The sequence below is a fragment of the Melitaea cinxia genome, chromosome 3 (assembly GCF_905220565.1).
Source record: "Melitaea cinxia chromosome 3, ilMelCinx1.1, whole genome shotgun sequence".
NCBI classification, from domain to species: Eukaryota; Metazoa; Arthropoda; class Insecta; order Lepidoptera; family Nymphalidae; genus Melitaea; species Melitaea cinxia.
Genome location: NC_059396.1, coordinates 6,824,671 through 6,850,626, shown reverse-complemented (window position 1 = coordinate 6,850,626; position 25,956 = coordinate 6,824,671). Strand labels below are relative to the sequence as shown.

Genomic DNA, 25,956 nt, shown 5'->3' with positions numbered 1-25,956 from the left:
AATGTATGGGAATCATAATGGCTGTAACAGCGATCACGGCTAGAGAGGTACAGGGTTTTCCAATCCGTATTCTTTCCGATAGCAGATCGGTCCTGCAAGCCCTACAGAGCGACACCATGACATCGGGGCTAATATACGAGTGCCATCGAGCTCTGACGAAGGTAAGTGAAACAAACACCATTATCCTCCAATGGATAAAGGGCCACAGTGGATCGCGAGGCAACGACGCGGCTGACCGACTGGCGAGGAATGGATCGGAGATGAGGGTCTACGGACCCGAACCCATTCTACCTCTGCCTTTCGGATGGCTGCGCAGCCAGCTGCGACACAACACCAAGGTAATGCACCAAGAATATTGGACAAACCTAACCACCTGCAGGCAGACCAAGGAAGCTCTTCCGACGATCAACCCAGGATTGTCCCGCAAACTTCGCGGCTTTGGGAGAGCCCAGCTCCGACTACTGGTCGGGGCTGTTACCGGACATGCCTTGCTCAACAAACACTTACACAATTTAGGTGTTACAGACAGCCCCCTATGCAGAGCGTGCATGGAGGCAGAAGAAACGGCCACACACATCCTGCTGGAATGCGGTAGTGTGGCGAACTACAGGGCGACACACCTCGGGACACCGAGGTCGCTCCGGGAAGTCGTCGGCAACGCAAGGGGTCTGCTAGGCTTCCTCAAGGAGCTAGGCTGGCATGAATGAAGCCCCCAGCCTACCACGCAAAATAGGCGCACTAAGTCGTCGAGTTGCGGAGAATAGCCCGTTGAAAATCAATCAATCAATCAAATACATATATATACGGTCAAATTGAGTAACCTACTCCTTTTTTTAAAGTCGGTTAAAAATGTAATACCTGGTTCAGGGCTTCTTTCTGGAGAGCGGTGCCTTCTTTTGTCAAATGTTTTCTCATCTCTTATCAATTTATCTGGTCGACCACCTTCCTTGTTCTTCTCATTCTTGCCCACATCCCACTCACGCATTGAAGCTTTTCTTTCCCATGGTTTCTCCTTGAACACAATTTATACAATTACATATAATATAATTACAAAAATTGTATGCTAATCAATTATATATATATATATATATATTATATTTTTTTTTATACAACACGGGTAAAAAATAAGCCTACGGTCTGCCTGCTAAGCACACACCTTATCCTATGGACTTCTGCAATATTAGGAGCATTAAAATCAAATCAAATCAAAATAACCTTGTTCAAATAGGTTTCAAACTTACACTTACTCCTTTGTTTTACAATTAAATATTTTAAGTGATTATTATTTTTAAAAATGATGCTACCACCAATTCAGAATGTAAATTCTACAGAGAAGGATTGACAATAAACTCCACAGTTGTAGTACAAAATTAGTAATATCTTACATGAAATACAGCATCACTAAGTCTACACATCTTTATCATCAAGTAATCCTACACTGAATAACAAACTTTATCTATTAGTTTATTTTTAATAAACACTTTAAATTCATGTTGAAATGATTGCAAAATCATACTAATAATAATAATAATAAAAACTCTTTATTGTACACCAAGAGTGAGCAAAAATACAAAAATAAAAACAGGAGTTAAGTACAAAAGGCGACCTTATCTCTAATGAGCGAATGAATCATCATTGTCAGGAGCACCCCATTAACTCATTAAACAAAGTTTTTATTTACTCTACTATGATAAAGACATTCTTTTATGTAATATCAGACAAACTGTCATAATTTTTTCTCATACCACTACAATAACATTAAGCAAGAGAAGAACAGGTAGAAATTTAAGTTAGTTTCTAAATGTAGAACTATAACTACATATTTAGTCAAGTCAACAAGTTCAAAAACGTGTTAAATAAAGGTAAAGCTCCAAAAAATATGAGCTCATTTGATCCGGAATGACATCTAGAAAAATGGGTTGGAAAGAGCACGCGAAAAATTTAAAAAGTTATTAAAAAATTACATTACACAAAAAGTAATTTCATTTTTTGTCAATAACTTTGAAACTACATATTAACATTTAAAGAATTTTAAAATGCCGCAACCTAAGCGAGTATGTCCCACAAAATAGTTTTTTGAGTATTAAATATTAACTGAAAAATTATTAAAAAAACTATGGTGTATTCTAAACAGTTGAATCAATATATTCCCATTGGAAAAAAGTTTTAAAGACCAATTTTCAACAAATAGTGCCATTGTTAATTCTGAGTCTCATATTTTTAGGAGTTGTATCTCTATTTAATGTTTGTAAAACTTGTTGACTAGACTATTATTATAACAAGTTTATTTGATAATCATTACCACTTCTCCTTTCTCCCTCTTTAAATCTTGCTCTCGTAGCCAATCTTCAACTGTACCGGGAATAGTTGAAGCCTGAGCATTATCTGTATCTTCATTAGCCTTAGCTTTGTCAAAATCTTCCTCTGTTGAAAAATCTACATGTAGTGTCTTGGGATTTGACACTGGCCAAGTAACTCCATGTAGAGCATGCCTGGTCTCAACAGCTTGACTGGAAAACAAACAGAAGATACAACTAAATTTAGCAACAACTTATTCTCTGTAAAGTTATTGTATTTTAATAAAATAATTTCAAAAATCTGGCCACAATTTTTTAATGAAAATGTGGTAAAAAATTGTACTTTCTATTACAGTTAAAAAGCTACTAATAAATAAAAGATGTTTAAACTTACTCTTCAGTTTCATATTTCACAAAACATTTTGATTTGATCCTGTCAATCCAGAATCCATTCTCCTCAATTCTTCCAGTTCTTTGTAATAGATTTTTCAGCTGAGGCAAAGTAAATGGCCTTACTAAATTAGTAATATACAGAATGTTTGACTGTTTATGTTTTGGTGGGCTCGGTGGTCTCGCTATGATACTGTCACTATCCTTAACAATAGATATTTTTCTCATTGATGCGAGACTTGTATCTTTTGCTTTAACATTTTCTTTATCTCGTTCTTCTGATTTATGATCCTTTGGAATTTCCACATTATCTGTATTGTCAATAACAATTTTCGGTAAAACTGGTCTATCAATAATATCAGGCACCTCTACACGCTTGTGCTTTTTTTCTTCAATGACTTCATCAAACTCTGTAGGTTTAACGTCAGGTATTATCTCCTTAAGAATATCAGTAGAAATAGTTATTGATTTCTGTGATGATAATTTTGGCCGTGAACCCCACCTTCTCTTTCTATTAAAGACCAATGGTGTCACTTGATCACTGAGAGTATCTTGAGGTATTTGATCATTTATAACATCTTGAACACAATTAGACTTTTGTGGAGTAGTTTCACTATTGGAGACATCTTGAAAAGTTTTATTATTACTGACTTCTTCAGTTACGTTATCAGCTTTATTATGAGATATTTTACTATCAGAAACCTCCTCAACAGTAATACTATCAGGAACATCTTGAGTAGTAATACAATTGGGAACATCTTTAGTGGTTTCACGTTCAGGAATATCTTTACTTTCATCATCAACTACATTTTTAATAATTTCTTTGTTTGGAATGTCTTGTACAGTAATTTTATCAGTTTCTTCTAACGTAGATTTATTATGTTGTTGATCACTATCAATATCTATTTTTGTATTGGTCTGGTCGCAAATTATTTTAGAATTTTCAGTGGCAATTTCATCATTGACTTCTATTTGAACTAATGTGGGCTTTTCTGATTCTATACTTTTAGTGCTCTCTACAACATTATTTTCATTAATATTTATTGTGTCCTCATTAGACCCCGATTTCCCTGAAATTTCAGTTGTACTTGCATTAATACTTACCTCATTTGAGACCACGCTACTTATATCTTTATCCTGATCTACCGTGGCTTTTGCAACTTCCCCCTGAGATTCATTGAAATTCATCTCTGAAGATTCACATTGACTTTCCTCTACGTGTAACTCTAAAATTTCAGATTTTTCTTCTGACATACTTCTCTTTCTCAAAGGGCTCTCATTTTTGTAACATTTACTCTCTTCATCTTTGTCCACATCTGATTTTGGAGATACAACTGTGGTATCTGCATCTGATGCCTTATCTTTAGACTCATCATTCTTTTTAGACTCCTCTTGAGACTGTTGCTCATCATCTTTATCATTGCCGGTTTCAGTTGACTCTACTTTATCATACTTAGATTCCTCGCTGGTTGTTGACATTGGTACGTCGTCAGTTGTAGCAGATTTCTTTGGTTGCATACTTTCACTTACTTCATTAGATTCAGGTTCGGTTTCTTGCATCGATACCTCTGCTTCATCGCCTTGACTATCTTGACTCTTTTCTGTAACATCTTTAGATTCAGTTAACCTTTTTGAACGATGTTTTGACTTCTTTTTTTCCTCGCCTTCTACACTTTGAGTATCGCTTGAACTCGTTGCCCGGGAATGCTTCCTTTTGCTTCTAGGAGATCTATCGGGTCTTTCTGGCGTCGAAGGCGGTCGGGTGAGGCAAATTTTGAGTTTTTTAATTACATTAACGTCCTCTGAACTATCACTTGTTTTAACTTGCCATACTTGCTCTTGTGATTCTTCGGGACTCTCCTCTTTAGCGGGTTTTGGCGGGTCGTTAGTAGTCTCTGCTTGACTAACCAAGACGGTCTCTTTTGGAATATTATCTTCAGCGGACTCACTTTCCGAAGACGACGACTGTTTTCTGCGGCGAGTTCTTGTCCGCTTTACCTTTTCTACCTTTTCCTTCTTTTCTGGAGAGGCTTTTGTTTTTTTACTGGCGGTGCGTTCGCTCTTACGACGCATTCTTATGAAATTTGTGATTGTTAGCCTCACAACAAGAAATCGCTTAAATTATGCAAATTAATCACTATATCTAAAGAACAATTATTAATCTTTCCTTATTTCGAAAGAAAGCTTACTAATAATTGCAAAAATTTACAACGAAAGCCTTACACAGTTACACAGGTAGACAAGGGTAGACATGTTGAAAATGTTTAGGGAGCGGTACATAGATAATATTTTACACCTTTTGCACAGATAACACCAAAAGTTTTGGTGCAGGGCTTGATTGAGTTGGTACAATTCTATTTATCTATGTCTAAGACTGATACAGTTTCTTTTATAATATATACGTTATTTTTATAATATTTATATGTACGTTACCTATCAAAAAAATAACTGCATGTAATTATTTAGAACATACGGTGTGTGGTACATGCAGTAAATATTTTATTTTATCAATTTCTAACCCTTTATTTTCAAAAGTAGGCAAATATACTTATATAAAATCAATAATCATGAATTGGAGACAATAAATCTGGGGGCACGGTAGTGCCCACGCCAAGACGAGCCAAAAAAAAAAAAAAAACGAAAAGCACTACCTATCTTTTCTCGAAGTGCTTCGTCGTTTTTTTGAACCCCCATAACTTGGGTTTGGATTATACTAGATAAACAAAATTCTCGGAATATAATGTCAATAGTGAACTTATTAAACATATAAAGTTTCAATTACATAGCTCTAATACTTTAGATTTTATTGACATCCAAAAAACCCCGATTTCGTCACTCACTGATGATCATCAAAATTCTTAGAGTACTTCCTGAAGTCCCAGAAAGCTGAAATTTGGTATATAAGCTAGTATTAGAACACAAACAAGAAAAAAATTCTAAAACTTGGAACTTTTACCCCCCAACCCCTTAAACTAGAGGATGGAAGTTTGTATGAGACTTGCGCAAATTTTGATGCTAGAGGTCTGAAAATTGATATAGGGACTCCTAGTTACTCCTTGTTATAAATAATAATAATAAAATACATAAAAAATAAAAATCGGTTATTAGTTTAGGTCGAAAATTTACATTGTGTAATTTTGGTATTTAAGTTTTGGCGGAGGTCCGTTTGCATATCAGTTCAACATAAAATCAAAAACAACATGCTTAAACCGAATATGGTGAAGATTGGATGATATTTATGGTATAAAATGTGTCGGAGCTAAAATGCAGCTATAATATTGTCATAAGCAACTTACAAAAAGAAGTGAAATCCCACCAAAAACATTTTCATGTAAAATGTTGCCAAGACGAGATCATATGGCTCGTACTGTCAAAAAGTTATCAGATCTCATGTAGAGCCAAGCTTCTAATTCTATACGTCCTAACTCTACAAGCCCTTACTTCACAACCTTAGTCAAAATATGTGGCTTGGCCGTTTCGTTACTACCGGCTGCCGATGTTGTAGATGACGACTTTCCTGTCTCATTTATATATATATATTTTTTCTCTTTTTATTTTTATTTGTATTATATGTATATCAATTATTCTTCTTCTTTTTATTTTTTCTTTAATAGAACTATTGTATAACAGAAAAATAATAAGCAGTGAATAAATTTTTCACCTTACGCCCACGTGACGGTAGCGAAACGGCCAATCCACATATTTTGACTAAGGTGTAGAGTTTGTGACGTTAGGGCTTGTAGAGTTAGGGCGTGTAGAGTTAGAAGCTTGGCTCTACATGAGATCTGATAACTTTTTGACAGTGCGAGCCATATGATCTCGTCTTGGCAACATTTTACATGAAAATGTTTTTGGTGGGATCAAACTTTTCGAGCTAGTTAATTGATTGTAAATAATCTACGAATTAACCTTTTTATTACAGCCATACAAATTTTTATGTACCTTTCTCTTAGATTTTGACTCACTTTTGTGTTAAAATTTTTAAGAATCTGATGCTAGATAATATGACGTTCGCTTATTCCTTGATAGTCAGGTAGCTACACCTGTCATTGTTAACAATGATTTTTCTTTCGAGTTATTAGTAATCTATTTAATATATAATAATTAAAGTGATTTTGTAATGTTAAGGTATAGTGTATATTTATTTCTTATTTTTTTTTAAACTTAATTAAAGTAATAATTCAAAGTCATTTGATGATATAATGTTTATTTCTTTTGTTACAGATACTATGGGCTTAATAAGTCACACTAGCGGTCTCGCACTATATTTGTGCGTGTCTAAAGGCGTACTTGGAGAATGATAATGAATTATTATCTTTAAAGTTCGCTGAATAATTCAATAATGGGTAACCTAAACAGTTGCTGTTGTTACCGAAGTCCTTCGCCTATCCGAAAGGACATCGTCAAACTTGAAGACTACCTTCCTGAAGGGGAAGTAAGCTCAAACAACATTCAACACATTAGTGAAAGAGAGCCTGATGATGGAGATATTGACCCCTCCCAGGACCCAGTTGCGGGTACTATATTTATGGAAAGATCAAAAGCTTCAATTGAGAATGGAATCACAAGAAAAAAAAGTCAACATCAAATAGCTGAAAATAAATTGAAAAAAAGCAGTTCCTGTTCTACTATATACTTAGATGATAGTACTGTCTCTCAACCAAATTTAAAAAATACAGTAAAGTGTGTTGCTCTGGCCATATACTATCACATAAAGAATAGAACATCAGAACGAAGACTGGACATATTTGATGAAAAACTGCATCCTTTAAGTAAAGATGGAGTCTCCGATGATTATGACAAGTATAATCCTGAACATAAGCAGATCTATAAATTTGTGAGAACATTATTCAATGCTGCTCAGTTGACAGCAGAGTGTGCTATTATTACTTTAGTATATTTGGAGCGACTTCTCATTTGTGCCGAACTTGATATAGCGCCCTCTAACTGGAAAAGAATAGTTTTGGGTGCAATTCTACTTGCTAGCAAAGTTTGGGATGACCAAGCTGTGTGGAATGTAGATTACTGTCAAATATTGAAAGACATCACAGTTGAAGATATGAATGAACTAGAAAGACAGTTTTTAGAAATGCTACAGTTCAATATAAATGTCCCCTCGAGTGTATATGCCAAGTACTACTTCGACTTGCGTACTCTCGCCGAAGCAAACGATTTAGCGTTCCCTAGTGAGCCATTGAGTAAAGAGAGAGCACAAAAATTAGAAGCAATGTCAAGAGTTATGGAGGATAAAATATCAGCTGAAGTCGTCAAGAATGGTATCAAGAAGTGGTCAAGTTTAGACAATGTCAATTCTGGTGCAGGAGTGAGGCGTAGTGTGGCCATATTATCTTAATTATTTATTTCAATTCAATTTTTGAATCCATGTTCAATATTAAATATCTATGGATATTATTGTATTTAGAATGTTTGCACCAGATTGAAAATTTATGAGTTGAGTTATGGCACATTATTTTGAAATAATGTTTATTGAAAGGGATGTGATGATATCTGCCAAATATCATAATTGAGAAGTTTTAGTAAGATATAACAATAGTAAAGATATTTTACTCTGGAAGACGGATATGTGGTGTTGTCTGTAACAATACACTTTGTTACTGTAAAAAGTGCACAAAAGTCGGCAAATTTTAATGAAACATTCAGTCATGTTTTGTACTAATGTTAGTTCTTAAAATGAAAGACTTAAAAAATGAGGTCCAATATTTTTTGTATTATATCCATAATCAATAATTTGCTACTTAATTCTTAAACATAATTTATGTTTCATTATTGTATTGGCTTCCAGTTTATTTAGTTGTAACTTATAAGAAGCACTAATCAAATAGTTTGCTTCCAAAAGTTTACTGCTTAGTGTTAACTTAGGCTACTACTAGGAAGTGCGAGTCCATTTGACTGATATAAGGATCTTGTGAGTGTGGTATGAATGTGTTAGTCGACAGACTTATTAATAAATTTATTTATAATGTTTATTGCATTTAGAGTCCGACATAGTTATATATGAAATTATGCCAAATTATTTTGTAATCAAATAAAAATAAATCTCATTAATCACTCATTGTTACAATTTAAAATTGAAAATGTTGGTTTCATATGGAAATGCCAATATATGTTATTATATTATACAATAAATAGGAATTGATTAAGTTGAAATATTTAAAGCAATTAACATTTTGTGAATAAGCTATGCAGTCCATACTTTATGTATCTTTAATGTAATTAAGCAAAAATAAACATTTTATATGAGACTTTAAATGGAGCCTTTATTGCTACATAATTATAGTTTTTAAACAAAACTAAATTTTATACAATTGTTTTTCCTTTTAACAACAAACTCCTTGATTTTACTATTTTTTTTAAACTAATGGTTAAAATAAGTGGCAAAATGACAATCATGTTTAATATATTTTTTTTTTTACTTATCAAAATATAACTACACCATTTTTTTACTAAAGAAACAACATTTTGATATTTATGCTAATGGTTTTAGATCTTTTAGGTAAGAGCTGTAGTTTTCTAACATATCAATTACTTCAGTACTGTCGTCTGTCTTTCCATCATATTCAGGACCAACCGACCATAGTGTTTCTAAATCATATATTTTTCTTGTTTTCTCTGAAAATATATGTAAGGCTATGTTTCCTGTAATTAGAAAAAAGTTATTATTATTATTATTTTTTATTGTAAATATATCGCATTCGAAGTGATGCATTAAAATGAAAAATTGACAAATTTTAAGTTCTTACATCTTTTTCTCAAAAATCTCTGAGATACTGTTTTATTATAGGTAGTTTAATTATAGAACACGCTACAAAAAGATTTTACAATTTATCTTTATCAAAATTTAAATAATATAATAACCTACTGCTGTGTGGCTACGGCACCAAAGAATATAGCCACCCCCTCCCTCCCCGTGGGTGTCGTAAGAGGTGACTAAGGAATAACAAGGTTCCACTACCACCTTAGAACTTAAGAAGCTGACTGATAATGGAATAACCATCTAGCCACTGGCTTTGAAACACACAAGACAAAGACGGTTGCAAGCAGCGTCTTAAGTTTTTTTTTTAAATCACTAGTTCGGCAAACAAGCGTACGGCTCACCTGATGGTAAGCGATTACCGTAGCTTATAGACGCCTGCAACACCAGAAGCATCGCAAGCGCGTTGCCGACCCAATCCCCCCCCCCCCCCCAGGAGGTCTGGTAACCTTACTCACCAACAGGGACAATACTGCTTGAAAGCAGTATTATTTAGCTGTGATCTTCTGTAAGGTCGAGGTACTACCCCAGTAGGACTGCTCCATATTTTGAGCAAGAAATTCCTGCTGTGCCCTACCTCAGTTGTTGGGCTGGCTAGGTGCACTTGGCCAGCTCTGCGGTCACCAACCCGCCTGCCCAGCGTGGTGACTATGGGCAACACACATGAGTTCGCGCATATTTGGCGCAAACTTGTGGAGGCCTATGTCCAGCAGTGGACTGCAATAGGCTGGAATGATGATGATGATGATGATGATGATGATGATAATGATGATGATGATGATGATGATAATAACAACCTAAATCTAAGGCCATCCATTCTTCTGAATCCTTGCCTTCAATCCTTGGTATATGGTCACTTTTATGACATTTCCTTTTATAAACTTTCCTTACGAATTCTGCTAATGCCAAAATATGTCTCTTACTTCTTGCGCTTACAACACATATATATTCCACATAGTTGATGTCTTTTGAAACTGTTGCTACAAATATATCCTTAGAATTTTCTCTATCTAATAATTCTACAAGGTCTTCTATTTCAAATACACCATTTTTGCCTCCTGAAACATAAGATAAAATTTATTGAAATTATTCTGAATTCAAATACCTTATAAACAACTTTTCCACCAACAAAGAGATGGAATACATGTTTACATTCTCTAGTACTCGCAGTGTCACAACTTTACTAGAATCTTAGTCTCATTAAAACGTATTTTCTTTATTTAAGGCTTTTATTTTGCTATTGTGTAATACCTAGAAATGTAAGATCATGTAGCCATTGTGTCTTTTATCTTAAATTAGAAAAAACTAATATATAAATAAGATGAAGATATAATACAATGGCCTATAAATTGACCTGATGAGTAGACTTGTGAGATTTTTTTTATTTTAGTATTAAGAATAATTAACAAATAAAGATTCAGTAAAATACGGTCTATGTACGGTATATAAAATTAAGAGTAAAAAGAATTACTCTATTCAAAACATTGCAATTTTACCACCAGCAATTTGTATTTTGATTAAGGAAAAATAAAACTTACTTTCTAAGTTTATTCCGTCAAACTCGTCACTTAAAATAGGATATTTATCTCCTACGTAAATTTCATCAGCAGTATTTTCTATTAATGTTGAATTCGTTTCCGTTATAACCTGATATTTGGTGGCTATGGCTGGGGATGTTTGCTTATTCGATTTTGGAGGATTTCTAGGAGTTAATAAACATTTTCCATTATGAAAATAACTTTTCTGCGTACTATTTGTGTTATAACCTCCATGAAATTTTGATAAGATTTTACAGTAGTGCCGACAAGCTGTAATAGGCAAAACAATTTTTTTAAACATACTGCACGAACTATTGTTTACATTTGACTTTTGAAAAACAAAATTACGAATTTATTTTACTAATATGATAACAGTTTAATGACTTAAAAATATACAAAGCGCTTATTTTGTATGATTGTCAGTGTCAAAGTCAAACCAAACCCACAGATTATCAGATATCATGCAGTCATCCATTCTCAAGGTATTCTAATATTTCTAGTTGACTAATATAATATCAAATTATAATATATATATATGGGTTGTCTGGAAGAAATGGCTAGTTAGCCATAAGTCCGCCCATTGTACTGTGTGTGTATTGTGTTTGTAATATATTTGTGGTGTACAATAAAGTATAAAATAAAATAAATATATTATATATATTATAATATCAAAAAGAGTATTGTCATTAGTCATGTCATTGACAATAACTTTATTAATAATTTAGAAATACGTACCCAAAGCTCATAACAAACAATTTAAACAAGTACAATTATATTGTATCCCTAAAAAACTGGAATAGTTTATCATTTCAAAACTGTAAATTTTTTCATATTAAAAAAGTACCGTGAGACACCACGATGCCCACCGTGGAGGATTATGTGTAAAATAGGAGCATCGTAAAGCGAGCACTATGTTTGACTATGAACACCTAAAAATTTTATGTATCAGGAACATGTATTTATATTTCTGTTACATAAATTTTTTGCGTTCTTTCCCACACTTCCTACGTTTATTCTTTGCAAAACTTTGCGTGGAAGAGATCACTGTATTAGCGATTAGGATGTTGCAACTGATGCAACTTGATTTTATCACATCATGTACATAATTATTGTTATTGTATTAGTGTGCGAAAGGTTAAATAAATAACAATGTAGGTGTATAATAATGTAGGATTAATTTGAATCCTAAAAGAATTGCTACATTTAACATTTTTTAATCAAATCAGATTTGATTACCTTTATTGTTATTTATTGTTTGAAAATCACGAATGAGATAGGTAAACAGGTTTTACGAATTATGTTAATATTACCAATCTGTAATTGCGGTGTCCCATGTCGGTATCAATATTGTCTTTGCTGGAAGGCGTCCTGCTGAGATATAAAAATGATTGATTGGGCTAAGTGAAGAAATTTCAATGATGAATTTTTGAGGGTAATAGATTGATAAGGTTATTCTCAAAGATAAAGAGAATAGGAATAAGAAGAATTTAATTAGGGGATAAATTTAAAACAATAAAACCTTCGCAATGCGTTTTTTTTCCTAAAAGATAGCTGCTACAAAATGTTATCTACGAAAACACATAAAACTATGTCACAGGTAACAAGCTATCATTATATCAACATATTTATCTAATCGCGTGTTATCAATAAAAGTGTATAGATTTAACTATTACTTGACTCATTTGTTTTAGAAATTATGAAGTTTAGTATTTATGTTATTTTGAGTAAAAAATGTTAGCAGAGTTTATGTTACATTAAGCTTTTTAATGTGATAAACCAAGTGTGGTTGTAAATAGGTTCAAGTAAAATGTCAAAATTAACTGTTTAAAATTTTTATTATGAGTATTTAGAGATAAGATCTATGTGTAAACTATGGTAGTATGTGAATTGGACAAAGGAGTGTCGGGTGGCATTTTAGGATGGAAAATACCGGCCTGGCAAGCTCTGCTTCTTCACCGAGTTTTACCATCATGTGGAGGTTTGATCGTTTATTTGACCGTCGTTTGCTTCGATTTGGCACTAGCATTCCAAAACTTCCAAAGAGGCGACAAAGTGTGAGTTATTTCATCCTTTTTAGTGTTATTAAACTTCATAACATTTATTTCTTTCAACTCGCTTAACTTGGTAGATACTCGTTGATTTATATTTTATAAGATCACATTGAGGAAAATGGACTAGTTAAGCGTACTTATCTAGGTACTTGTAAAGTTTATAATAGATATATTACATTAAATAAAGGGGAAAAGCCGGATAGTTGTGCCACTTTTCAAAAACGCTCTGTTATTCAAGGTGTGTATTTATTATTTTTGTATTCAAAGAGTATATCAAAGCATGGACTATTCCTATATGATTCCATATTCCATATTAAACATGGCCTTCTTTAATAGGTCGTTTTTATTTAAATCTATATAATACTAGTTTTGATTCAAGAACCGCTCTGGTATAGTGGTGCTAGTAGTCGTCTAAAACACTGACGGTTTGCGGGTTCGATTCCCGCTCGGGATTGATACTTGATGTGTACAAATATTTCTTTTCAGTTTGGATGTCTGTCCTTGTGGGTCTCCCTACCGTGTCTCGGAGAGCACGTTAAGCCGTCAGTCCCGGTTGTTAACATAAATACATGATAGCGATCGTTACTCATAGTAGGGAACATATCCGCTAACCCGCAGTGGAGAAGCGTGGAGAATTAAGCTGCTTTTCCTGCAATGGTATGTTACAGGCTGAATGCGTAATTTTGAGTAAATACGGTTTTATTTGACCAATTAAAAGATCTGAAACCTACTATGGCAGATAGGAATCTAACGTTGAAAATGTATCACGGGATACTTGCCAGATGTGAGGATAGATGCCTTCCTGTGTTTTTTTTTACCAAACTTATTTAACTTTCGAAACTAATGGCAAGGTATTTTTCTAGAAGTGTGAAAAAGACAATTGAATAAGTAGTTAATAGATTTTAAATCGATGACATATGTTCAGTTGATAGTCTTATATATTCTGGCTGCGTCTCAGTACCGGGTCCTTTAAGCCGGTGACACTGGCGACCGCTAGGAACATTCGGAAAATAATCCTTTTTTATATACAACTAGGTCGGCAAACAAGCGTACGGCTCACCTGGTGGTAAACGATTACCGCAGCCTATAGACGCTTACAATGCTACAAGCATCGCAAGCGCGTTGCAGATCCTACCCCGAATCCTCCCCCCCCCTCACCCATGAGCTCTGGTCACCTTACTCACCACAGCAACACAACACTGCTTGAGCTTTGAGAATATATTTATTTAGCCGTGATCTTCTGTAAGGTCGAGGTACTTCCCCAGATGAGCTGCTCCAGATTGTGAGATAGACATTTCCTACTGTGCCCTACCTCAGTTAAATTTTTTATATTAAAGTAAACTTATTTTGATAAAGCTAACATAGTTATTGCTTATTTAACAGCTTATTATTGGATAAAATAACTTGTGTATAAAATTATTCATAGCTAGATATCCACTTAAATAATTTTTGCATTCTAATTTTTCTTTAGGCTCGGTATATTCTGCCTCATAGTGATGATATTACCAGCGATTTTGTCACTGGTTTTTACACTAGCCTCACCACCTCCAGGGTTGCAAATAGAATTGACTGCGTTCACCGTAACAATACAGAAGAACGATATTAAATGGATCTTTGTAGAAATTTTACGTGCTCTTTTTTTCCCCGTTGCTGCTATTGGAAGGTTAGTAAGTATTTTTTTAACGTTATTTATTTACGTTTAATAATAGAATAAGAACTTTTATTTATATTTACCGTAATGATAAACTTAATACTTTAATGACGCACTAGGGTTTCAACAGCTATTAAACTTACGGTCGCGAATTCAGCCCTCTTTGTACCTATACATAGGTAACTTACACATAAAAACAATATATATTTTTTTTCATATTAGGTACATACATATAGCCTAACAAATATCGAACTTATATATTTTTACAAAGGTCGTTTATGAGGACATTTACAAGACTTCTGTAGTTTTTTAGTACTAAAAATTTCTTTCCTTGATACGAAATAGTAATAGTAGCATTGTATGGACAAAAATGCTTTCAAGATTAACACAAGATATAAATTGAAGTATAATACGTATGTTGTCAAGGAAAATAAAAAATTATTGTGATTTCTCGCAAACGAAAAAAAAAACCGACTTTAATTACATCGACGAGTAATACAACGTAGATCGACGAAAAAATAGTCAAGTAACTACGCGTCAAAGATTACTCAAAAAGTAGTTATCATATCTCGATAAAATTTGTATGTGACCACATGATAAACACCAGCTTTCGATTAAATTAAAAATTATCAAAATCGGTATACCCAGTAAACAGTTATTGCGGATTTTCGAGAGTTTCCCTCGATTTCTCTAGGATTCTATCATCAGATCCTGGTTTCCTTATCATGGTACTAAACTAGAAATATTCCCTTTCTAACAAAAAAAGAATTATCAAAATCGGTACATCCAGTAGAAAGTTATGCGGTATAATACAACGTAGATCGACGAAAAAAGCGTCAAGTAAAAACGCATTATTAGATATAAGTCGAAAAGTAGTTGTTAGATCTCAAATAAATTTAAATGGGACCAATTGATACACACCACCATTCGATCAAAAAAAAATGTCGAAATTGGTCTACCCGGTCAAAAGTTCTGATGTAACATACATAAAAAAAACAGTCGAATTGAGAACCTCCTCCTTTTTTGGAATTCGGTTAAAAAGGTCGATAAAAAAGTCATTTTATCTTCAAGCTTTCGTTGCAGATATTGTTATTTAATATTCTGGTGGATAGAAGCAGTCTATGCGTCCCGCGACCAAGATAAGGAACGAACACGGGAGGCTCTCTATCGGGCCCGAACGCCCTCCTCCATGGAATTGTATCTATTTCTTCAAGCTTTTATACATTGCGCGCCTCTCGCTATTGTCAATGCCCTAGACATGATGGTACATTACGCGAATCCCGCATTTGACAAAAGTACGTGCTATAAATTAAGTCGTTTAACTGTAACTTACATTATGTACTTATGAGACTATGAAACTTTATTTAATTTTATAAATAGAAATTTTTTAGATTTATTACGTTTTAATTATTTTTTTGCACATTTATTTTTCAGTTAACTTGCAAGCCCTTAGTATGATTGCAGCATCATTACGAATGGCAAGTACTGCAACGATGTACAGAAGGTTTGAGAGAGAAAAATTGTGTGGCAGAAAATACCCGTGGAACAATAATAACAAAGAGAAAGATGATGATAATTTTAATGAAACACAAAATAAAAAGGCTAATAATGAAAATTTGAAAAATAAAAACGAGGAAGACAATAGTATGTATGAATCAGTCATAAAAAGGCAGACTTTAGAATTACAAAGTTTTATTGGTAACAGGGAAGAGATTGTTAGTGACATGATACAATTTTCGCCTCGAAGTTCCGAGTTTCAAAACATTATTTATGAAGATGACGAATACTCGGACGAAAATTCAGATTATTTGCCACCGGAGACAAGAAACGAAGAGCTAAATAATAGCGATGATGAATATGTGAGACCCATATCAATCATTGATAAAGTGGCACCGTGGAGGCGTGAAACAGATTACGTGATTGAAAGGGTATACATTCCGGCACCGCCGACAACCACGGCGCCGCGGCCAGGTTCTTTCGCCGTGTGGGCAGAGAAATTAGTTGAGAATGCGGAGTCTATTCCCACGTGGCTATCTGCGCCGCCTAGAAGAAAGCACTGGGAAGTTATTCCGGATGAGCCGGATATCCCGATACGTATTCCGCGATCTTACATGCGCGGACTTGAACCTCAAGACGCAATTGCCGCTTTAGTTCATTTCTTAGGATGGTATGCATTTTTTGTAGCACGTTTGCTCTCTATAGCAGCCTTTATAGACTTTTTTCCGTTTATTGCAATTATTATTTTAATGATTCATTATCAAGTTATGTTATTATTTTTAATAGTTCCACAGGCGAGTACGGTAAACAGAGCGTTCTATGTGTTTCTCGCGTTCATATACTTGTTTTGCCTTATGGAATTTAAGATCCGTTTCCGCCACGTCCGCGTATGGCATATGTTTTGGATCGTAGTGTGCACTGTAGAGATCGTTGTATTCATCGTGGTGTGGGCGACGGTTGATAACAACCTACATAATTGGTGGAGAAATTTTATTGTCATAGTAACAATTGTGAGCATGTTGCTAAGCTATATCCTTTTAACAATTTATTTTTTACTTTTGCAACCACGTGAAACTGTAATTTATATAAATAAGAATAATAATAAAAGTATTAAACAATAAACATTTTATACATTTATAAATAAAAATATACATACAAGAAAACTGTTTTTCCTCTTACTTATAAGGAAATACGTCGCGTAATGTATGTGGGTTGCAGTCGGTATGTATTGTGGATACACGTTTATAAAGATTGACGTTGACAATACTATTTATTGTTTTTACCTAACAGAAAACTCGTAAAAGCGTTGCGCAACGTTACGTTTACGTCTAGAACATTAGACCCGCATGTAATTTACCCTATTCTTCCACGCTGACATTCCGAAAGGTGCATGGTGTAATACACTTATAGCAATAAACATTAAGCTTTGTGTTAGTCACTTCAAAGAAAAGTATACGCTTCACGCCTGTGATTGAAGTCTTTCTTTTGGTCGTTAATGCAGCTGTATAATTTTTACACATTTCTCTTTATCTTGTTATTGATTTATTCTTAGAAATTTTTTGCGTCGAAATAGAAGTTATCAATCATTCATCGTAAGCATCTTATACATTCGATCTAGTCAGTATAAAAGCGATTACAGTTTTATTTCGCAATGTAAAATACGTATGTTAACTTTAAACCAACAACTACAAAAATTAATAATTACTATAAATATGTACCTACGAAATGAAATTAACACTTATCTGTTTGGTTAATCTGTCACACTCAGAGCTTAACATAAACTTTTAAACTGGTTTTAAAGACAGAGATATAGTTTAAGCTCGTAATAAAAAATGTGAATGTAATTCTTATATTTATCTAGAAATGGGAGAAATGCCTGGTTTATTTTTATTTTTCTACTACGCCTATGAACTAATAGCAAAATATCTATAGAGATCAATTTTCACATCTAGGTGTAGGTATGATCTACACTCAAACTCTGCTGAATCCTTTATTCTGTTAATATAACTACCAATACACAAAAAAAAATATACTTATTAGTTGTTACACTTAGTAAATGACGCTTCACTTACAAAAGACGGTCTCTGTATCGAAACACAGATCTTCATTCATTATAAATTCGCGAATCATATTTTTTTTATCAAACGTATTAATTTTGTCAGATGACTATCGTATACAAGTAGGTCATTAGCTATTTTTAGAATTAGCGTTTATAATTAATATTTAATAGTGACGAGAAAAACTTAATAAATTGAGTCTAAATTTAACTGTATCTTGATTTAGTGCGAGACTCAATCTTGTGATTTACAACTTTACAAGGTTTAATGAAATTCCTCGATTAAAATAAATTGAATAGCAGCTAATAGTCAATTAATTTTATTAAACATCAATACCAGTAATTCGATCGATTTTCAATGGCTTTAAATAGATTAGTTCGCTATAAAAGCTATAATAAATATGTTAATATATAACACCATTACTGTATAATTTCATGGAAATAAGGACAATAATGATAAAGCTCGTGCAGTACGGCTGGGGTATTACAAAGTCGAGTGAGCTTTAAGACCTTTAAGTCGCGGCGTTCACTTTGATGATTATTTTTTGCTAATTTACCGTGCCCTGTCGATGGAAGTCCGGAGATGAGAGGCCGCTTCGGTAATTGCAGCCAGACGAGAACGATGTTATTATATCAAAACTTACGATGCGACTTAATTAAAGTATCGACTTACATTATCCTTATATATTACGGTTAATGTTTGAAAATTATTACAATAAGTACTTCATAAAGCTTATAGGCACATAACATATCTAAAAGCTTAAATATATTAAAATTATAATAGGAAATATTCTATTCACATACGTACGCACGTACTCATGGTACGTACAGTAATGACATTTCTTTGAGATTTTAATTAATCTATGACACTGGCTGACACGTTTTGTGTATTTAAAAAAAAAAAAAAAAACAATTTGACCTGTGATTGCAATGTGTTATATATACATTTTTTTAATTTTATTATTTGTGACTCTTTAAAAGGTAAATAAATAATATTAATGAATTTTAAAATAATCGAATAACAAAACTTTAAATGTCGTTTTCTTTGTTTTTCAGTTTTTTTTTTGTTTTTGATAGGTTCCAACTCTAAGCAACCATTAACATAGTCCCTTTGTCTTACATATATATCTATCACATTTATTTTATTTTATTTATTTATTTATTTACGGAAAAATACAATTTGTAATAAACATAGCACAGTGTTTCTAGAGTAACACTGTGCTATGTTTAAAAAGTATAAAAGATACTATACTGTTACTAAAGTATAAAAGATATTATAAACGATTATAAAAATATGCCACTAAAATACACAAATCATCGGTTATACGAATATTAATTTATTTGGAAAAATTAACATAAAGTGGTTAAAAAATAATAGTAAATAGTTTGTATTTCAAAAATATTTACATGGGCCCTTTTCTATCTATATGTTAGTTTTCTATCTATATTTTAGTTTAAAACGAATTTATTTATAATACTAAGAGTACATTGTGTTTATTAATTTCATGAAATTATGAAATTCGTGCTTTTGTATTATGAAAACTTTGCAAACAATAAAATTTAAATATGACGTTTATTTGACGTTAATGCAACATAATAAAAAAAATTGAGCGAACGTCGATGGTTCACGTCGTAATTTAATTCACTTTTGCAAGATGTAATTTGTTCATGGAATTAGTTTAGATTACACTGATACGATTAAGAAAGAATTTAATTTTATATAAGGCAGTCGTGATTTATTTATGTTAGGCATCGAAAAGCGTAGAAAGTCATGTAACATGTGTACTTTATTGTTATCTTTGCCCTGAGCTGACCACCAGTAGTATTTCATTTACTGTCTATCGCCTGTCTAAGATGCAATATGCTCTCGTTCGCGATTGAAACTAAACTGCAACAAATCGTTTTAGCCTCAAGTAGTGGGATACAATGCAGAAAGTAAGGAAGAGAATGAATAAGCACTTGCTGTCGGCAGAGGCCGGGCCAAGGCCCTCGACCGCTGGCCGCTTGCAATCCGACACTTCTTGTACTTAATTTTCTATACTAATTTGCAGATCTCGAAGCAGGGTTGAAATTTGTAAGTGAAATAAATAAAATATTAATAATGTTACTGTTTAATGAAATTAATTAAATTAACAATTTGAACTCAGTTATTGCTTAAGGCGCACGCTCATCACTTTTTGACCAAAAATATGAAAATTAAGTCGACATAAAGTATTTTTTCTCGTAATAGATATTAACAACGTATTAAGTTTAGTGGTCCCCTTTACTGCTTTAGTGTCCCCTTTACTGCTTTTGCCTGCGGCTACGCGTTCATTGAATTTTGTTTAAATAAAAAGTATCGTATAGTAATGATCGGTTAAGTGATTTTCACGTGAAAGCGTAACAAACAAACTTACAAAAACAACAACGTAAAAAAACAATTGTATTCTCCCGATTCAGTACTTAATAGAGCCTGATTAAAACAATACTTCAGCTACAGTCATTGAAGTTTGAATAATTAATTTACATTTAAAGAAATTAAAAAGAACATTTAAAGAATGATTCAACATAATCGAACGAATATTAAGGAGAGGAGAATACACGAAGTGGTAACTCCAGATTAATTAGGGAGTCGTCCATCAATCACGTGAAATTTTAGACTAAATTGTCCAATGTGCCAGCCCAAAGAGAACCCATGTGGTTTTACGCTAAAATTCCCAACCAGAGTCAGTTAGACCTTTGCATGACTTTCCATATCGAACCTAACATGGCAATTAAAGAGAACCCTATAGGTCGCACATTCAAATTTCTAGCCGAGTAAAAAACGAAATATACATACTTTTAAATACTTACTATTTCAGGACTTATGTTTTGAGTTTTTCAATTTTCTGACGATTATTTTTAATACAAATGCTTATTCTACCTTAATATGCCTTTACAAGCCTTAATATCATTAGGTATATATACCCTTAGGACTTCGTTAAAAATTCTTTATTTATTTTAATACCAAGAGGAAACTAGTTCTCTGCATTATTTAGACACAATAAATCTGTTTTGTTACTCGCAAATAAACGTGTAACTAAATGGCAAATAAGAAATGGAAGTAGAATGAAAATATATTTACGGGAACAACTTACTGCCATTCGATTTTCTAGTGAAAATATTTGTTAAATCTTTCCCGACGTTTACATTATATAGTAACGAACGAAAGTCTACAATTATGTGCTATCAATATATTTAAGGTGGGTAAACAAGTTCGTTAGTAGCGAATGCGATATCGCGTGTCGATAGCCCTGACGTCCTGGCTCACGAGTAAAGAGGCGGAACCTTACAACGAGCTGCGTTGTGCGTGCTCGGCAATAAATCGAATTCGCTGAGGACAGCGCCGTTGTCTGTCGAGATGGACGCGTGCGATACTTTACTGATATATCCGATAGCCAAGCATCTTACACTAAACCTTACCGAGCCCTTAATCGCAATAATCTGCTTTCGTACCTACGTACGAAAGCAATTTCTTATCTTTACTGTTGTTTATTGAAACAGGAATAGAAGGAGGCACGTTGAACAGCAAGAAATGTTATTCGTACATCTAAATGTAAGTAAGTATCTAGATTACCATCGACTCATTTGATTGAACTGCCCTATGATTTGTTATAACAATTGTTTGCAATGCCTTAAGCAAGCGAAGGCTGTAAATGTTTGTAATAAATCCTGGTGTATTACAAATGGTAACGATCGCAAATACAAATAGAGTATCAATAAAGTTCATTCATTCTGACATAGCCTAAATTAGTTGTAACTTGTAATGCGTTATGTTTAACTTTCAATTGTTGATCGCAATTATATGATCTTAATTTCAATTTATGATAAAACTAAGCACTTACAAATCGACTAATCGTATCAATATTTTATATTTATGTTTCGTAACAGAGTAAAATGTAACCGCACTGTCTTGTAAACATAAAACAATATAACGTATAAGATAATTCGAATAGTAACAAAACCTTAACAGTTCTTTATTTTTAGGAAACTATAAAGATAGTCCGATATGTTTACACGCACAAAGTTCAAGAATGTTAATCAATAAACATCAAATGGTCACGTACGGGACAATGCTCAGTGATAAGAGGTATCTCCGAGGGAGCGTGGACCGAAGCGCTTTCGCCGAGTGTATGCATTTCTCCGCAACGCATCTAGCGATAACATAATGACTTTCCACATTGACTCACACATCTCCATCTCATGTGTACGTATATCTATATAAATAAATAAATAAACAAACAATTTAAGTTCTATGAACTGTACGAGGAGATACTAAATTCATGTCACGAGTTATCGGGAATGAATTTTGTAATGGCATACGCTTTCCGTTTTGCCGTTTACGAGATATACTATGATGCTACCTTAGTTCGTTGTGGAATAACTGCTTTATAATGATAATTGTGTTTGAATAATCTTAGTTGACCGGGGAAAAAGCAAGACTAGATTATTAAATTAACTGTAATATAGTTAAATCCCATTTAGGAATATAAATCTTTTATTATATAATTATTACTCTTTATAAAATTAAGTTTATAAAGCTTAATAATAATGTACTAAGATTAGATTTTACGTAGCAATTAGAAAACCGTTTTTGTCGTTAGCTTCAGTTAAGATCTGAACTCATATTAACTACTTATACTGTTATCGTATGTTCAAATGATAGATTACATTGGTATGTGCCTTTTTTAGCCTCTAACGTACATAAGAATAAATTATTGTAAATAACTTTTTTTTTTTCATAAACGAAGAGCTATGATGAGTTTTCACAACAATATCTTTTAATGTTACATTTATGCTATTTAATATTTCAGGAGAGTAAAACCTATTTTGTATAAAAAAGCATCGAATTTAGTCTATAAGACTCACTAACAGATCGATAAATGTACAAGAGAATTAATAAAGAAATTAGAGTTCCGTGCATATTACTTATCCTTAGCTTAATACAATTCCAAACTTATTATGTATCTAAAACTATTATTTTGAACGAATAAATCATGCTGTATATATTTTTCATAATAACTAGTAATAAATATTATTTATCCTTTTTATTTAATATGCAATAAATACTTCCGCATATCCTGGTGTAACATAAATTGAATGGTACTCAACACAGAGAGGCGTTACTGTAAGTCATTTACTCGAAATCATGTTGAACTGATAACCCAGTACCTTGCTGCGGGTGTACCCTTGAAACAAGTAACAACTATTAAAGACCTTGGTGTGCTTTTTGACGAGAAATTGACTTTTACTCCATATATTAATGGCATAGTTTAACTAAAATAGTTTTATACAATACTTTGGTGATAAGTATTTTGGAATATGGTAGCGTTATTTGGAAACCGCATTATGCAACTTAAAGTCTAAGGACAGAGAGGATATAAAGGCGTTTTCTATACTATCTGGAATTTTCCGAGAATAAGGCCAAAAAGCTTAGTTCATACAATGACTTACACTACAATATCATTATTATTTAACTGAGGTAGGGCACAGCAAGAAATTTCCTGCTCAATATATGGAGCAATCCGACTATAGTACCTCGGCCTTACAGAAAACCACAGCTAAGTAATACTGTTTTTAAACACTAGTATTGTGTTCCTGTTGGTAAGGTGACCAGAGCTCCTAGGGGTGTTTGGGAATAGTAAATAATCGCTTACCATCAGGTGAGCTGTAAGCTTGTTTGCCGACTTACTTATACATATATTTAAAAAAAATCAAAAAGTTTTCATAACATTACGCTACGCCTAAAAAAACAGATTAGTAGCAATGTAGCTGAAACCAAGGAACTTCTGGTAAGTATATTACAAATCTAAGCATCTGGTAAACAGCCTACAAGCATTTGACAACCTTGCAAGTGAATAGGTATGCAATGAACGTGATTAAAATCTTAACACGAATCGTTCTGTTACACCTGATTATGTAGTTCTTCTGATTAACCGAAGTATTTAATTGAATCACAAATTTTCTCACAGTGAAAATTTTCCTTAGTGAATAATTAAAGGCGAATCGTCCTTGAAATGTTTGAGACAAACATTTATTTCCTGTAATTTTCTTTTTTGCTCGATAACGTTAGATTGTTAATTTATTTTATCTGTACAGGTACAGTCATTTTAGAAAAGTAAACATTAGAAGGGCGGGACTAGAAGGGGGGATAAAATCGAAAAATATCCTTTATGACTTTCATTTCATTCGCACAGTTTCATTAAACTAACTCATATTAAAATATTTCCTAGTTACAAATAAAAAAAAATGTTTTTCGTATAAAATAAATCGAAAAATAATAATAAAAGTTAAAATTAGAATAAAAACCGTTTGAAAGTGCTTATAAAAAGTAAGTGGAAATAGTAGACGATTGATTTAGAACGTCATGATGCGATGTCTAAAACTGATGAATGATCGCACAGAGTTGTTTATGAAACGAATATAATTTCTTGTTTGAATAAAAGAAACTACTCTTTGTACTTTCGGTATGACGTACAAGAGAAACACAATGAGTGCAAGAATAGACATTGATTTAGGACATAATTAACATCCGTTATATTAATTTCGCGGACGTCAATGAATTCTTCTTGTGTGGTCAAACAGTCGATTGATTTATAATCACTATAACATTGTAATGTTAAGTGACTAAAGAATGAAATAGTTAATCTCTCTACGTCAACATTTGCGTCATAGTACCAAATTTAGGAATACAATAAGATATTTGTGGTTCATTGCTTCTGAAAAATAACCGAAGAAAAAACTTACGAAAGAAAAATTACTACGACACATACGATGATACGACACATCCAGAGCTAGCAACAAGTTCATGATACAATAAAATTGTAATATATTTTATATCCTATACCAATTGTTAATCTAACAGCTAAGCTATTTTATTCAATCATGAAATTTTCATTTTGAATCTAACAAAACACATAAATCGTTTAAAGTTTCAATCAAAGCTTTATTACCGACATAGTGAGTAAGACCTGTCCCTATTTAATTGCCGTGTAATATTTCAAATCAAGGACTGTGTCAACAGTCGACATTTACTATCAAATCGTCAAACCAAAATTGGAGTTAGATTTGGAATGGGTTACGGTAGTAGCAAAGATTGCTTTAGTTACTTAATTAATTATTTAAAGATACATAGGTTGATTTATAGGCGTATTGACAAGCACGTGTATGTATTAACAATTAAAATATAACAAAAGGATTCTAATATTTATTCCAGAGTTTTATTTTATTGTTTAACAGTATATTTATTAAGGAGTAAGTGAAACATAGAGTCAATTTTAAGTAACATTAAGTAAATATTTTTTGATATCGTTGAAAATATTCACGTTATCAGTAGAATACCTACTTGTGATTCTTACAAGGAGCTTTTGACCTAAATTGCTAATAATGTTCCCTTGTTCAATACTGATAAATGGTTTTAATTATGGATAATCATTAACATCTTAACATGTTACTGAAAATTCTACGAGTACGACTACTTTATATTATGCGGTAGGGATTTTAAATAATAAGATTGATTCTTGAAACCATATGTTAACTTTATAGTGAATGAAATTTTAAAATTTGTTATAATGGCATTAAGAGTTATATTAACGTTCAACACACAGTTCCTCGGTTAGATTTTTTGAATGAATCACGTTTTGACTGTAGCTCTAATTCTAGTCAGCTTGTTTACTAGTTTTTTAT

The 25,956-nt window shown here is 32.9% G+C and overlaps 4 protein-coding genes across 5 annotated transcripts in view; 2 read left to right on the top strand and 2 right to left on the bottom strand.

Annotated features, from left to right (window-relative positions):
- LOC123669742 overlaps positions 1 to 5,024 on the bottom strand; it is a 32,101-nt gene extending 27,077 nt beyond the window's left edge. Inside the window, exons 1-3 of the mRNA XM_045603333.1 lie at positions 2,692 to 5,024; positions 2,303 to 2,510; positions 859 to 1,012 (exon numbers count right to left, since the gene is read on the bottom strand). Of these exons, the coding sequence (XP_045459289.1) occupies positions 859 to 1,012; positions 2,303 to 2,510; positions 2,692 to 4,760 (2,431 nt within the window). The 5' untranslated portion in view covers positions 4,761 to 5,024. The remainder of the gene's footprint in view (positions 1 to 858; positions 1,013 to 2,302; positions 2,511 to 2,691) is intronic.
- A 1,678-nt stretch (positions 5,025 to 6,702) lies between these two features.
- LOC123669352 (cyclin-Y-like protein 1) lies at positions 6,703 to 8,957 on the top strand. The gene is made up of 2 exons (XM_045602957.1): positions 6,703 to 6,815; positions 6,912 to 8,957. The coding sequence occupies exon 2, from the start codon at positions 7,030 to 7,032 to the stop codon at positions 8,038 to 8,040; it is 1,011 nt and encodes a 336-aa protein (XP_045458913.1). The 5' UTR covers positions 6,703 to 6,815; positions 6,912 to 7,029; the 3' UTR covers positions 8,041 to 8,957.
- LOC123669353 lies at positions 8,944 to 11,425 on the bottom strand. 2 transcript variants are annotated; one of them, XM_045602958.1, is made up of 3 exons: positions 10,998 to 11,425; positions 10,257 to 10,517; positions 8,944 to 9,344 (listed from the first exon to the last, which is right to left on the bottom strand). In XM_045602958.1, the coding sequence occupies exons 1-3, from the start codon at positions 11,296 to 11,298 to the stop codon at positions 9,175 to 9,177; spliced, it is 732 nt and encodes a 243-aa protein (XP_045458914.1). In that variant the 5' UTR covers positions 11,299 to 11,425; the 3' UTR covers positions 8,944 to 9,174. The 2 variants fall into 2 exon arrangements, with proteins under 2 accessions (XP_045458914.1, XP_045458915.1); XM_045602959.1 differs by having other exon boundaries at positions 10,293 to 10,517.
- Positions 11,426 to 12,869: 1,444 nt separating this feature from the next.
- On the top strand, positions 12,870 to 25,383 carry LOC123669741. Its single transcript, XM_045603332.1, has 5 exons — positions 12,870 to 13,051; positions 14,520 to 14,711; positions 15,783 to 15,994; positions 16,134 to 17,307; positions 25,281 to 25,383. Exons 1-5 carry the CDS (start codon positions 12,870 to 12,872, stop codon positions 25,381 to 25,383), a joined length of 1,863 nt encoding a protein of 620 aa, XP_045459288.1.
- The last annotated feature ends 573 nt before the right edge of the window (positions 25,384 to 25,956 follow it).